The following is a 13861-nucleotide window of genomic DNA, read 5'->3' as shown; positions in this document are numbered from 1 at the left end:
CTTTTCTGGCTTATATAAGTGCAGATACCTTATTCTAGAGATTTTGTTTTGTTTCTTACTTGAAATTGAAATCACTGTCATTTGAAGCCCACAGAAAATACCCTGCTCTGTGTGGAGGTGTCTTGGTGTGTAAATAGCCCCACTTGTGTGTCGCTGTCTGTGGGGCATTACAAACAGGTCTGATGGTATACAGTGGTTGAAACTTCTGGTTTTTGTTCCAGTAGCGGTGAATTTAATTTTAGCCATACTCTAAGGCTGCAAGATAAAGTTATATCAAAGGAAAGGCATATTGCCCATGCAAAATTAATATAAACGGGGCACTTCTAGGTAGCTGAGAGGAGTATAATTTTACAGGGTTTTGAAGTATTTACGGAGTAATTGAAGAATGCAGCAGTAGGCTAACTAAAGATTCACTTTTTTTTCCAGACAGAGAATGAAGAAAATGTACTGATTTGCTTAAGAATAATTATTGAGTTGCACAAACAGTTCCGACCAGCAATCACTCAAGAAGTAAGTCATAGATCTTGTTACATGGTATAGAACTTATTGCTATGCTCTTCAGAATTGTTGTTTTGTTCAGGTGGGTTGGTTGGTTTGTTTTTTCCTGCTGTCCTTTTGTTGGCTGACCTGTTCTGGTAACTATATATTTAATTTTTTTTTTTACTTTAAAGTAAGTTTTAAAAGAGAATTGCATAGTGCTAGCACCCCTGGGAAAAAACAAACTGTTAAAACCTGGTTGTTTTTGCTTTAAGTGTTTATGGGCAGTATGATTAGACTAAGGAATAAAATTCCTACAGAAGGGAAGAGAATTGGTGCCTTTTTAGTTTGTGAAGGGAAAATCCTGGAAAAGGAGTATTATGATTGTCTTTTCCTCCACCTCCTTGCTTTTCTCCTGTGACTCATGAAGGAGTATTTGCAAGTTTGCATTTTTATTCTATTGCTTTCTTTCCTTGATTTTTCTCCTAGGAAGACTTAGTTGGTCTATAGTAATTATTTCTAATAATACTGTGTTGGTACTATGTTGAGGTGATAGATAAATCAGACTCTTTCCAAGTGCAATTCGAATTAATATTGGCAGAACAGAAGGAAATAGGAGAACACTTTCAGATTCTTTTTAAATATCATGAAAAGTATACTCTAGTGGTGACTAAAGATTTTATGTAATTGTACTGTTAATACAGAGATTCTAAAATTGTAAACTTTTTTCTTTATGGTAAACTGACTACTTCCTTCCTAGATCCATCACTTTTTGGACTTTGTGAAACAGATTTATAAGGAACTTCCAAAAGTAGTGGTAAGCTTTTTATTTCTTAAATTGACCTTGCTGTAGTCAGAAAACTAGTTTTTATTTCTTAATTTTATCTCTAAAAGATATTAACATATTTACTGTTGTATCTAGTGATACAAAGTAAATATAGTTTTAATAAAATACTTAACAAAAAATATGTCTAAAAGTGGAGAAATGTAGATTTTGAATTGGAAAACCTTCTGTTTCTAGCACAGTATAACAAGTATGAGAAAACTGAGGTAAACTTGTATAATAAAGCACTGATCAGTTGACGGCAGTGGTGTCCTTGTAGCCAAATGTTTTTGGTGGGGTTTTTTTGAGCGAAGGGTAGCGTGGTGTACTTTCCAGCAGATGGACTTCTTCAGTGTGCATGATCTCTGTGGAAGCCATTGCCTGCTCTTCCTCACTGATACAGGGTATCTGTTTGGATGTTTTTCTTTAGCAAAAGGACTACCTTGGTTGGGGATGCTTTTCTGCCTCTTGCTGTAGCGGGAGTGAAAGATGGCAGGGTATGTGTGTGGTCCTAGTAGATACTGCATTGCAAGCATCATGTGCAGAGAGGGAAAAAATGTCTGCAATAAGTTGTAGGGAAAAATTACATGGAGCAGTTCTAATGAGATAAGTGGCCTTTTGACAATTACTAGCATTATTATATTTTTTTCTTCTGCTCCTTGCTTGTAGAATCGGTATTTTGAGAATCCTCAGGTGATTCCAGAGAACACTGTTCCTACTCCTGAAATGGTTGGCATGATTACAACAATTGTGGTGAAAGTCAACCCTGAGCGAGAAGATAGTGAAACGAGAACAGTGAGTACTCTAACTGCTCTGTAACTATGAGACTGTATGTATCACAATACTCCAAATCATAAGGGCAGGTAAAGGTAATAGGCTTTCTTTTTGCTTGTCTGTCTTACCAAGATTTATTTGTAGAAGCTGATTGAAACTTTTCAGATATTTTCTATGCAGCTGTAACTACAGGATTTTTATTTAATACAATACCAAATGGTTTTGTGCTTTTTAAATGTTACTCTTGCTAAATATAGTGCTATTAAAATGAGCATTTTCTTTAGAAATGTATTTCAAATACTTTTTTGAATTAATAATTAAACTGTTTATAGAACATGTATTTTCTTCTTTCAGCATTCTATAATTCCCAGAGGATCTTTATCTCTAAAGGTCTTGGCTGAGCTACCTATTATTGTTGTTCTTATGTATCAGGTTAGTATACGCCACTATTTTGCATGTAAATACTTTTTATTACTGAATGGCTTGTGTAACGTCTGCTGGCTAACATATTAGTAAAAATGAATGTAATGTATCTTTAAGATTAAAATATGGCCTAAAAATAAGTGGCTGAGATTTCTTAATTTTTTTCTGATTAGCTCTCAAATAAGTTGACTGCGAGTGTGACTTGTAAATTTCTCTAATAATACTTTACTTTTTTTTAAGCTCTACAAACTGAACATTCATAATGTGGTAGCTGAATTTGTGCCCTTGATTATGAACACTATTATAATACAGGTTTCTGCTCAAGCAAGGTAAGAGCGTTTTAACAACATTTTGATGATATTTGGGATAAACTACTTAAACCTGCCATTCAGTTTTGCCCAAAATATTTTTGTCTTATATCTTGTGATTTTTTGCTTTTAGTCTTACTGCTTTTGGTCTCAAAAGTGGCAATGATTATTCGACTTAAAATTGTCAAACCTTTGTAGGTGAAGTTATTGGCAAATCTGAATATTTCCATTATATGTCACTGATAAAATCCATAGTTGTGCAGCATCCCAATTTATTACTTGATAATGCGCTTTTTTTTAAATAGAGTTTCTGACAGAAATCTGTATTACCGTAGATAGTGTGTGATGGAGGCCATGTTAGCTAGGACACTTGCTGTTGTTTAATCTTTACTATACCACCAGTGCTACGTTTCTGTTCTTCCGAGGTATAGCTTAGGTGAAGCCTTGTGATGTTGCAGGTATGGGTGCTGCTTTTCCTGCTTCAGAGAAGGATGTTTCTAAGGAGCAGCAAGTGGTGCTGAGCAAGGGCAGCAGGACTAAGATCTCTGTCTTCCCCTATCTGCCTAGATCAGCTAAATAAGTGGTTGAAGCTTGAGAGAGACAGACAAGTCTGTAGGAGGGAATATTGCTTGGAGGAAAAAAAATTGCCCCAGTCAGGGGAACAGAGCCAAATGTTTGACGCTAATGTATTGGCTTGGCTTTCTGCAGAAAGTTGAAAATTGTATGGCTGCCTCAGGGCTGTGTGTTTCTGCTTAGAGCATAAGATGCTGGGAATTTGAATGGCAGACGCTTGTTGAAAATGAGCTCTCCCATGATGATTTTATTCCCTTATGAAGCAAGAACCTCATTACAAGATGATGTAATTTGAAATTTCTGTGAATTTTTCTGAATGAAGGTATTAAAGAGGAGGAACAAAATTGTAACTATTGTGCAATTTAATTTCAGGCAACATAAACTTTATAACAAGGAATTGTATGCCGATTTTATCGCTGCTCAAATTAAAACATTGTCTTTTTTGGCTTACATCATAAGAATTTACCAGGTAGGTTGCATTTTTTTTGCTTTGTTACTCTTGATGCAACGATCTCTAGTTGCTTCATGGCAGGCAAGTGACCAGAATGACTGCAGTGCATCAGGGATGGGAGGGAAGAGCATTTGCGTAACAAATCTGAAGACAGGGCTATACTTGGTTGTCCTTTCAGAAGTACTCTCATGTGAATGCTAAGTAAAAATGGGCTGTTCCTCCTGCCCCAGGCATTTATGGAATGGCTATTGTATTTTCTCTTTAAGAATTCTACTTGCAGAAATAAACAAGTGAATTTTAATTGAATGTTATTTTGCAAATGTAAAGCAAAGCTTTAAAATAGAATGTCATAATAATTGTATTCATGTTATTTTTTTGTTATAGGAATTAGTGGCTAAATATTCTCAGCAAATGGTTAAAGGAATGTTGCAGTTGCTCTCCAATTGTCCAGCCGAAACGGCACACCTCCGGAAGGAGCTTCTGATTGCTGCTAAGCACATCTTGACAACAGACTTGAGGAGCCGTATGTAGTGCTTTTTAAAAATGTATCTGTAAACTGGAAAGATTTCAACTATTTCCGTGTATTTAAGAGGCATATTGCTTACTACTTGTTTTGGACTATTACATACTTCTGATTATTTTGGGAATGGGTATGATTTTTGATTTGCCTTTTTTCTTTTTTTCTTAAAAAAATAAAATCATCTGAATAACATGGCATACTGAACAAGTGGCTTTTCTAGCTTTCCAAATCTCTGTTGTTCCAAGTAATTACTATTTGATGATAAACATTTTTGTTGGGTTGTTATTGTGCCTACAGTTGTATGGATACTTTATTAAGATATTAATCTGTTAACCTGAGTGGAAGTAGTTCTGTCAAAACCTGATACCAGGTTTGATTCAGCTCAGAGCATTTGCCTCTAGCAGAGGAAAGCTATTTTTGGTCTGCCTGAATTAACTAGGTTTGGTGGATATGTTCTGTTTTGGCAGAATTGCAAAATTGGAGATGAGTGTACTTTGTAAAATACTAACTTCTATCTTTTCGTTTTTACTGTGTGGTCCCCTTTCTTTTCCTTCTGCTAACAACAATTACGGGGCAGTGTGATGTCTTACAGGTATTGTTAGCTCACCAAAAAAAATAGCATGTTTCCTAGTTCTGGAATTTAGTATTGTGGTTTGAAGCTGTTTCTTTGGCTATTTTTCTAAAGAAATTAGCTTAATTGTTCTAAGTTTCTCAGCCTGTCCTTAGTAACTTCTGAACTTGACCAGTTTCAACAAAATTCAGCAGAAGAGCAAGGTCTTAAAGATAGGATGTTCTGCATCCTTTGTGGACTTTAGTGTTTGGGTAGTGGAGAAAACCCCAGTTAGTGTCTCCATTGGAGGAATAAACAGCAGCATGAGCTTAGCAATTCATTGCGTTTGGTCAGCTGGCTGGTATTTTAGCATACACGTTGCTAACACATCCCTCCAGCCCTGCTCTTGGCTACCTGGCAGCCCCAAAGTGGATTTAGAGGAGGAAATGCTTAGAAATGTTAAGGAGAAGAGGGAACATGATATCGCAGGAGGGATAAGGAGTGTGACAAAGAGGAGAAGTGGGATGTAAAGTATGTGGAGATCTGTAGAAGATAAGGCTTCAGTCATTCTGATGGTGCAGTTCAGCTTATTTGGGAAAATGAGTGTTGAGGGAAGTGTTTCATGTTTGTGGGTCTTGCCATTGGCATTATTGTTCTCAGTGAAATAATTTTTCAAACTGAGTCTTCTGTGTTGATTGAGAATTGACGAATAATGCCTTCTATCTTACTGTGACACATTTGGTCTGTGTGGATCTTTGTTTCTGATTCCTGAAAGTGAGGGCGGAGGTGAAACTGTGCTCACTCTCTCCACTGTTATCCCTGTAAAGATGGCCTCTGTCGCTAAGAATATTTCATGTCAGCAAAACGTTGTTTGCGCATAAATATTAGATAGAGGTTTTAAAAGCTGACTTAGAATTCAAATGGAATTTAGAAACTTACATTTTTTCATCCCTCTTAAGCCGTTTCTTTTGAGAATTTTAACGGAGATGTCCATGTGAAAAAGCTAGAATAGTTTGTATGCCGTTTCTGAAATTCTAATGACTGAACATTGTGAACATTTCTTAATTTCAACGTACAATATTCTTATGTTATGAAGTTTAACAATGAGAGAGTTCAATTGTCTGGTGTAAACAATTTGTTACTGTGTGCTTTGCTTTAATTTCTTTTACTAGTTCACATTAAGAGTAGTAGAATAACACAGGAATATTAATGTTAAATGTGTTCAATACACAAAAACTGATTATTGTTTTTCAATTTGCATTTCCTCTGGTTTTTTTCCATTGTCGGGATTTGTGTCTTAATCTCTTTGGTCTGCTAACACTGGTGCATCTAAGACTAACTGCTTTTTTCAGACAGAGTGGTTTGATCAAAGGCAGTTCCTTTCCAACCATGTTTTTGACTCAGCTTTTTCCTCCATACTATTATTTGTTGGCTATGATTAAATTTATTCTCAAGTCATGACTGCCATGATGGTTGCCTTGTAAAATAATGGATTGTCTTTGCATCTAAAATCTTTATTCCCATTCTTTGTTTGCTTTTTCCACTGTAAGTCTTACAGATCTCTGTCCCCCCTCCCCCCAAAAAAATAATGCTGATGCTCTCATTTTCTCTTCCTCTGTATTTCTGCAGAATGTGACGTTCTCTTAAAAGCAAAGGCAGCTACCATGCTGTCCCTTTCCTTTAAGTGGGCCTCACTGATTCGGTGTCCATTTCAGATTTCATTCAGGAAAATGCTGGATTTTTGTCTTTAATATTGTTTGGAAATCTGTGCAGAATGAAGGTTGCTGGATGCTCCTCTTTCTTTTTATTTGACTTTTTGCTTATTTGTTCATAAGTTTTAGCTTGCTGCATTACTTGGAGGTGGGAGCAGTTAATCCTTCCTGCCATTTCCATCATGTGCCTTTAGGGTGGAGTGACCTAATCAATTCCATAAACTTGTTTATTTAAAAAGAAAATGCTTCTTTGGTCTTGCTTTGTCACTTGATTTTGTTACTGAAATCTTCCTTTTGTTCCCTGGACCCCAGGTTGCATGTATTCCTCGTTAAATTTTGGGATAAGGCTTGTATGATAAAATGCCAGGCAAAATAGAGTTGTGTTGTACTGTGTTACTCACACTTGTCCTTTCCAGTGACTCATTAGTTACATTTAAAAAGTTCTGCAAAGTTGAAAATAATATAAGCATTTTTTCTTCTTTCCAGCTGTAAATTTTTGTTGTATCAGTGCTGTGGCTTTGACTGTGTACTGTAATGTTACTCAAGGGGCAAGCGTCAGTGGAGTTCATAGTCATAAGAGGTTAATTGAAAGTTTCCTTGTAAGTGACGCTGCCTTCTGTAATCTTCAGGAAAGAATTTTGTAATAAAACCACTTTCTGACTTAGGTTTAAATACCTAGTAAGTTAAGTGGTTTAATGCTTAGCTATCTTATTTTGATGATTTCCTTTGCCAATCATTATGTATAGCTTTTTCTTTTTTCTCTCTCTCTTTTTTTTTTTTTTTTTTTAAATTACAGAATTTATTCCATGTATGGACAAGCTATTTGATGAATCTATACTAATTGGCTCTGGATACACTGCCCGAGAGACACTGAGGTATGACAGAAGGTTTGGAATAGCTATCTGAGTGCCTGCCAGGGCTGTTTTCTTTCAAGGTTTATTAATATTTGCAACAATGTCTGTATGGGGTCCTAAATCTTTGCTTTAAATAACTGATTTTATTAGATTCTAATATTGGAAGGGCTTCTGCTGCTGATAAGAGTGGTTGTTGTTTAACACTTCGGTGCAGCATGGTAGTGTGAGTGTAGGGCAAAATGAGATAAACGGGTGAATGAAAATTATTTCATTTTTTGAATTGCAGAGAACAGCCACAACAGTGGCCACGGTGAAATCAACTCAATACCTCCCCAATATTGCATGAAACAGCCTAAATCTTGTGTCCAGTGTAAAATCTGAATGACACTTAAACTGCGGTGTCAATAAGTACCTTAAAACTTACTCATTTGCAACTGAAAAAAATAAACAGGGAGAATACTTACTTTCTGCGTCTTCAATAGTCTACTAGCTTTTAGGTGCTTTTGCTGACCAAATTAAAATATTTGAACTAGGAGAGTTATTTCCTTTTGCTTAAGTGTCAAGTGTACCTTATTGACAGCTTGTATTAGATTTAGAAGTTTTTGTTCTACTAGATGCTTAAACCTGGTATTTGAAAATAAATGATTTTTAAAATTTATCAGTTTTTGTAACTACTTTTGAAATCATGAATCATCAATGTTTAATTGTGAAAGAGCTTAGCAACACTGCTTAAAACTTGGTCTCAAATGTGGTAATTTGCTTTTAACTATGTAGATGAAGATATGTGCTGGGGCTCTTCAGCAATGGGGGAAGAAAGATCAGAGAGGTAATATTAGTGTTGTGGGACAGATTAATGCATCTTTGGTTAGATTATACAGGTTATAATTCTCTTGTGTAATTGAAAAAGCCTTGTGAACTCTGGATTTGCATGTAAAAATAGAAGATTTGAATTTAGAATCTTGTAAATAGCTCCAGGCAGTAATTATTGGTTAAGTCCAATTAACAACAATTATAATTGTCTTCAATGTGTTTTCTTCATTTCTTGTTTTTACTGATAGACCACTTGCGTATAGTACACTGGCAGACCTAGTACATCACGTCCGTCAGCATTTACCACTCAATGATCTCTCCCTTGCTGTCCAGTTATTTGCCAAGAACATTGATGATGAGTCGTTGCCTAGCAGTATCCAGACCATGTCTTGCAAGCTTCTGCTAAATTTGGTAGACTGTATCCGGTCTAAGAGTGAACAGGAGAATGGAAATGGTAGAGATATTCTTATGAGAATGCTGGAGGTATTGATATGTTTAAAACACTTGATAATAAGTTGAATATATGTTGTCAATCACGTTTTACTTTCTCCTTTCTTCAGAAATTAGAATATATAGAAACAGTCTGCATACTGTATTTCATTTTAATAGTTCAGAGAAGGGCTCTTTAAAATGCCATGCAACTGGGATAATAAGTATAGTGGAGATGCTTTGCCAACTCAGCTTATTCATTGAGTGACTTGTTTCAAAGCAGGAAATTGAATGTCTGTGATGCTGGGGGTAGCTTAACTGTTATTGTTAATTTCTAAAATTTTCTTTTAAATTGTAGTTGTATTCTCCATTTTTCCCCACTTAAGGGTATGTGAGAATGGTGGTTTTCTTTTTTTTTTTTTTTTAATGCCTTCTGGTTATGTTTGTGTGTGGTGTGGTTTGGGTTTTTTTGGTTTTTTTTTTTAATCTTGAAAGAGGATTATCTTGCACGTCCTTGATGTAGCCCAATACAATCTGTAAAATGTGAAATATCCGCACTTTCAAGATCTACTGATCTTTTTTAAAGGATCTTCTTTATATAGAGGATTTTTTGTGGGGCTTTTTTTGTTTTGTTATTTTTAACAATGGGGGATGCACCCTAAAAGCGGTCATCCATGGTGGTAGTACAAGTGGAACACTGCTTGTTTGTTGTAGCCAAGTTGTTAATGGAAAAAGGTTGCCCAGTGTTTCTCCTGCCACAACATGAAGATGCACTCAATTGTAGAGTAAAACACTTCTAGGGTAAATACTGGTATAATAACCTCATTTTGGGATGTGAGAGCACATCTTGAAATCTAAATCAAACTGGTGTTAACACTTTAACTGAGGAAGCCGTATGGCTGCTTGTTTTGGAAAGGGAGATCTAGGAATTGTGAATGTAGTGGATCCCCTCCTTCTTTGACTCTTCTCTGTCATTGACAGACTGTCATGGTTCTGAATGCACCAGGGAAGAGATCTAGTCATTTTAGTCATCTCCAGGTTATTTGGTATTACCCCTGAACTTTTTTTTTAAGGTAGCAGCAGTTTAGGGAATGGCTTTCATCCTTAACACAAAATGTAGGTGATGATGCAAGTGAAAAATCTTGATGTTACACTTTGTAATGGATCCTTTATTCCAGATTTCTCAAACCAAAGTAGCTTTCTAGTAGGGTTTGTCTTCCAAATAAACTACTTTTTTTCTACTTTTAAAAAAAATCTGTAATGTAGCACAATTCTCTGGTCATTTGTTTATCAAATTAAAATTTGTAATAACATGTGAATTCAGAGAAGATACATGTAGGGAAGAAGGGAGCATACAGAACTGTGGTGGTAGTGGGGAAATATCTGAGCAAGCCGAGTAGATCTAGACTTTAAAACCTGGGAGGTATAGAAAATTTTAAACGGAAACCTTGTGCAACGTGTACCTTCTTTAGTATCAGCCAAAAGGCAGAAATGTTGGGGACCACTGTCCTGCAGGACTGATTATTGCGCTCTAAATCTGATATACTGCATAAAACTAAAACTTAAACCTATAACGTGTACATCTTTTAATACATGTGACACATATGACATATACATATGCATCTGAAAAATTTGAGCTTTTTATGCTTAATAATAAATATTTATAGACTGAAATATTAAGTCTTATCTTAAAAAATGAATTCAAATAGCTTTTAATTTTGAATTAACTAGAATTGTAAAGAGATCAATTTTAGTTGATAGTTTTACTAGTTTTCAGCAAATATTTTTACTTATGGAACTTGTTAAAAGTAAGCAAACTACTTTGTTGATACACTTAAAATGTTTGCTGTCATTTGAATGACTTCAGAAATACTTAGTTGTAAATTTTACTGATCTTGGAATGCTGACTTGAAGTATTAGTATTATGAAATTTAGAATGATTTTTGAAGAAGCAGCTTATTTTTGTTTTTCTTCCCCCTCCCCGCTCTTCCATTTGCCTTCCCTCTTTGTGCTTTAGGTTTTTGTTCTGAAATTTCACACTATAGCACGATACCAGCTTTCTGTAATTTTTAAAAAGTGCAAGCCACAGTCTGAACTTGGGGCCGCTGAAGCCGCGTTACCTGGAGTACCGACAGCAGCAAATGCAGCACCTGTTCCTGTTCCATCTCCTGCCCCAGCCACTCCAGTGGCCCCTGCACCAGTACCTGTATTTGAAAAACAAGGGGAGAAAGAAAAAGAAGATAAACAGACATTTCAGGTCACAGATTGCCGAAGCTTAGTAAAAACTTTGGTCTGTGGTGTCAAGACAATCACGTGGGGCATAACATCATGCAAAGCTCCTGGTGGTAAAACTGCATAATATTTAATTACATTTAGCTTTTGTAATTCTAAATTAAAACTCTCTAGCATGAAAGCAAATAGTATTTTTAATGGTTAACTACTGCCTCATTCTTTATCTTCTTTCAGAAGCACAATTCATTCCCAATAAGCAGTTGCAACCTAAGGAGACTCAAATCTATATAAAACTGGTAAAATACGCAATGCAAGCTTTAGATATTTATCAGGTATGTAACCTGGCTGCATAGCACTTTTAGTTATACAGTTACTGTGTGTTAGATCTTTCAATAAGGATTTATTTGTCAGCTAAAAGACAAATTTCACGTGTGGTATATTTTCATTAAGTCTTTAATTTCAGGACCACAGCTATTGGGAAATCTTGAGAATTTCAAAGTACTTATCACTTGAAAGGAACAAATTATTTTCTTAACAGCTGTTATTGTCTGTGTTTATGCAGGCAGGTCAGACTAAAATTACTTGTCTCTCATGTAGTGGATTAAATGTTTTCTTCAAAGAGATAGTTTAGCTATCAGTTGAAGCATGGCTGTTTATCTTCTGTAGTTACACAAAGTACTGATATAATGTAAATATACATGATTTGGAATTAAGTAACTTTACAAATACACTATAATATCTCCTGCTGTTGTCTTTTCCCACTCCTGACTCCATGGTTTTGCAATCTGTGCTGAAAACACCCTATTTTAATATTTTTATTGCCACTGTTGTCTCTTCTGCCCAACTTCTAATAGTATGGGGCTTGCATGTGAAACTTGTAAAATCTCAGCTTTTTTCAAAAGGTAATTTAAGAATTACCCGGAGGAAAAGTTACTCAAATTCTGTAACAAATATATGTGTTTTCTAAACTGCCATAGGTCCAAATAGCAGGAAATGGACAGACATACGTTCGAGTAGCAAACTGTCAGACAGTCAGAATGAAAGAGGAAAAGGAAGTTCTGGAGCATTTTGCTGGTGTGTTCACAATGATGAACCCTTTAACTTTTAAAGAAATCTTTCAAACTACTGTTCCTTACATGGTGGAGAGAATCTCAAAAAACTATGCTCTTCAGGTATTATGTTTTTGTTTATTTTTTCAATTGATAATAAACAGCCTGTAGGAAATAGCTTATGCCTTGAAGTACATAAGGCTGAAGTGGAATTACAAATAATAACATTGAAATTAGCATGCAAGATTTGAAGCAGTCTGTAAAAATACTTTGTAAAGATGGATTTTGAAAAGCTTTCCAGACTAAGTGATGCAATAAAAACATGAGCACTTCAGTTTAGAAGATATGAATGGACTTTATTCTTGGAAAGTGTTGAACATTGTGGAGTACTTCTTTTGTTCAGGTTGTTTTGTTAATGTTCTGACCTGCTGTTTTACAGAACACAAGTTCTATAATATACATTTAGAATTAAACTTTAAACTTGAATACTAGTTATATGCATGGTTGTTTTCCACTGAGGATAGCCTGAATCACTTGGGTAGCAGTGGAGATGGGGAAAGAAATTAGTCTTAGTTTTTTGTTTTAAATGGGCAGTGCATTTATTCCTCTGTTCTTTTCATTACAGGAACAATAACTCCTTTGTGGTTTCCTTTTATAGATTGTTGCCAATTCCTTCTTGGCAAACCCTACTACCTCTGCCCTCTTTGCAACGATTTTGGTTGAGTATCTTCTGGATCGGCTGCCAGAAATGGGCTCTAATGTGGAACTCTCCAATCTGTATCTCAAGCTGTTCAAGTTAGTCTTTGGCTCGGTTTCACTATTTGCAGCCGAAAATGAACAAATGCTGAAGGTAAAGGTCATTTGTGTTAAAAACAAAAAAAAAATCTGCTTTGGCTCTTAATACATTCTTCAGATGTCTGAAGAAACTTAGTTTTATGCTGTCTAACATTTGATAGTCTTTTCATGTTTGAACCGCTATTAGTGATATGTCTCCATTTTTTCCAAATTCCAAGTACATTGCCATGTTTATAAGAGATGGTTTCTGTGAATGTTTACAGTTTCAAATATGAAGCAAAGTGAAGTACTAGTTCTGAGTATAATGACTGATACGTGCTTGTGGTCTGATTAGGATTGCCATATACCCGTGATATGCGTATCTTCTTGCATATTTTTTCCCCTTTGTTTCCATATTAACTTAAGACTTCTGCTTAGACTGAAACCACTTTTTTGTGTGTTGGTGAATCTTGTTCATTCATGTCATATTCAATGGCATGTACCTCTTGAGTTAGATATTTCTGAAAAGCTCTTGAAAAGTCTGGGTTAAGGAATGCTATTTTTTCTATTGACACCATATTGTCTATGTATTCCAAGGGTCTGTTTATGTTGATGAGATCTTCTCATTATTCAGTGAGTTTAGAAATACTGAGCTTGAAGCAAGAGTGTGCTTTTTTTCGTAAAAGTAACAGCTGCCTATATCCAGAAAAAACATTAAGATATATTAATTGAACACTGCTCCTTCTCCCATCATTTCTCTCCATTTCTCTTCCTTGTACCTTAGAATAAACAAAACTTCTGATACAGGTAACTGTGTGATAATGGTTTCTGTGTGTAACGATTTGTTACAGCAGGATTAGTTCAGTTTTCTGGGTAGAACAGAGTAGGGACTACTAATTTTCCAGATTCTTTGAAAGGTAAGAGTAACATGAAGCAATATTCGTAAGTAATATGAAGCAATATTCATATAATCATGCATATAATTCTTCTCGTTTGTCATCGGAATCAAGGTCATTTGGATTCTATAAGCTGGAGATCCAGTTCAAAGAGTGTGATTTACTACCCTCACAGTTTCATGCTTCTGTTACGTTTTTTTGTTTCA

The 13861-nt window shown here is 35.5% G+C and overlaps 1 protein-coding gene across 3 annotated transcripts in view; it reads left to right on the top strand.

Annotated features, from left to right (window-relative positions):
- Nucleotides 1–13861, top strand: part of TRRAP (transformation/transcription domain associated protein) — a 104344-nt gene that overhangs the window by 6939 nt on the left and 83544 nt on the right. For all 3 annotated transcript variants that reach the window (XM_075718322.1, XM_075718321.1, XM_075718320.1), the window contains exons 5-17: nt 427–510; nt 1238–1294; nt 1970–2095; nt 2429–2506; nt 2738–2826; nt 3751–3847; nt 4214–4352; nt 7408–7486; nt 8524–8758; nt 10722–11049; nt 11171–11268; nt 11914–12108; nt 12644–12835. In XM_075718322.1, the coding sequence (XP_075574437.1) occupies nt 427–510; nt 1238–1294; nt 1970–2095; nt 2429–2506; nt 2738–2826; nt 3751–3847; nt 4214–4352; nt 7408–7486; nt 8524–8758; nt 10722–11049; nt 11171–11268; nt 11914–12108; nt 12644–12835 (1797 nt within the window). The remainder of the gene's footprint in view (nt 1–426; nt 511–1237; nt 1295–1969; nt 2096–2428; nt 2507–2737; nt 2827–3750; nt 3848–4213; nt 4353–7407; nt 7487–8523; nt 8759–10721; nt 11050–11170; nt 11269–11913; nt 12109–12643; nt 12836–13861) is intronic.

This window comes from Pelecanus crispus, chromosome 11, assembly GCF_030463565.1.
Source record: "Pelecanus crispus isolate bPelCri1 chromosome 11, bPelCri1.pri, whole genome shotgun sequence".
In the NCBI taxonomy this organism is placed as follows: Eukaryota; Metazoa; Chordata; class Aves; order Pelecaniformes; family Pelecanidae; genus Pelecanus; species Pelecanus crispus.
This window is presented reverse-complemented; position numbering and strand designations above follow the sequence as displayed.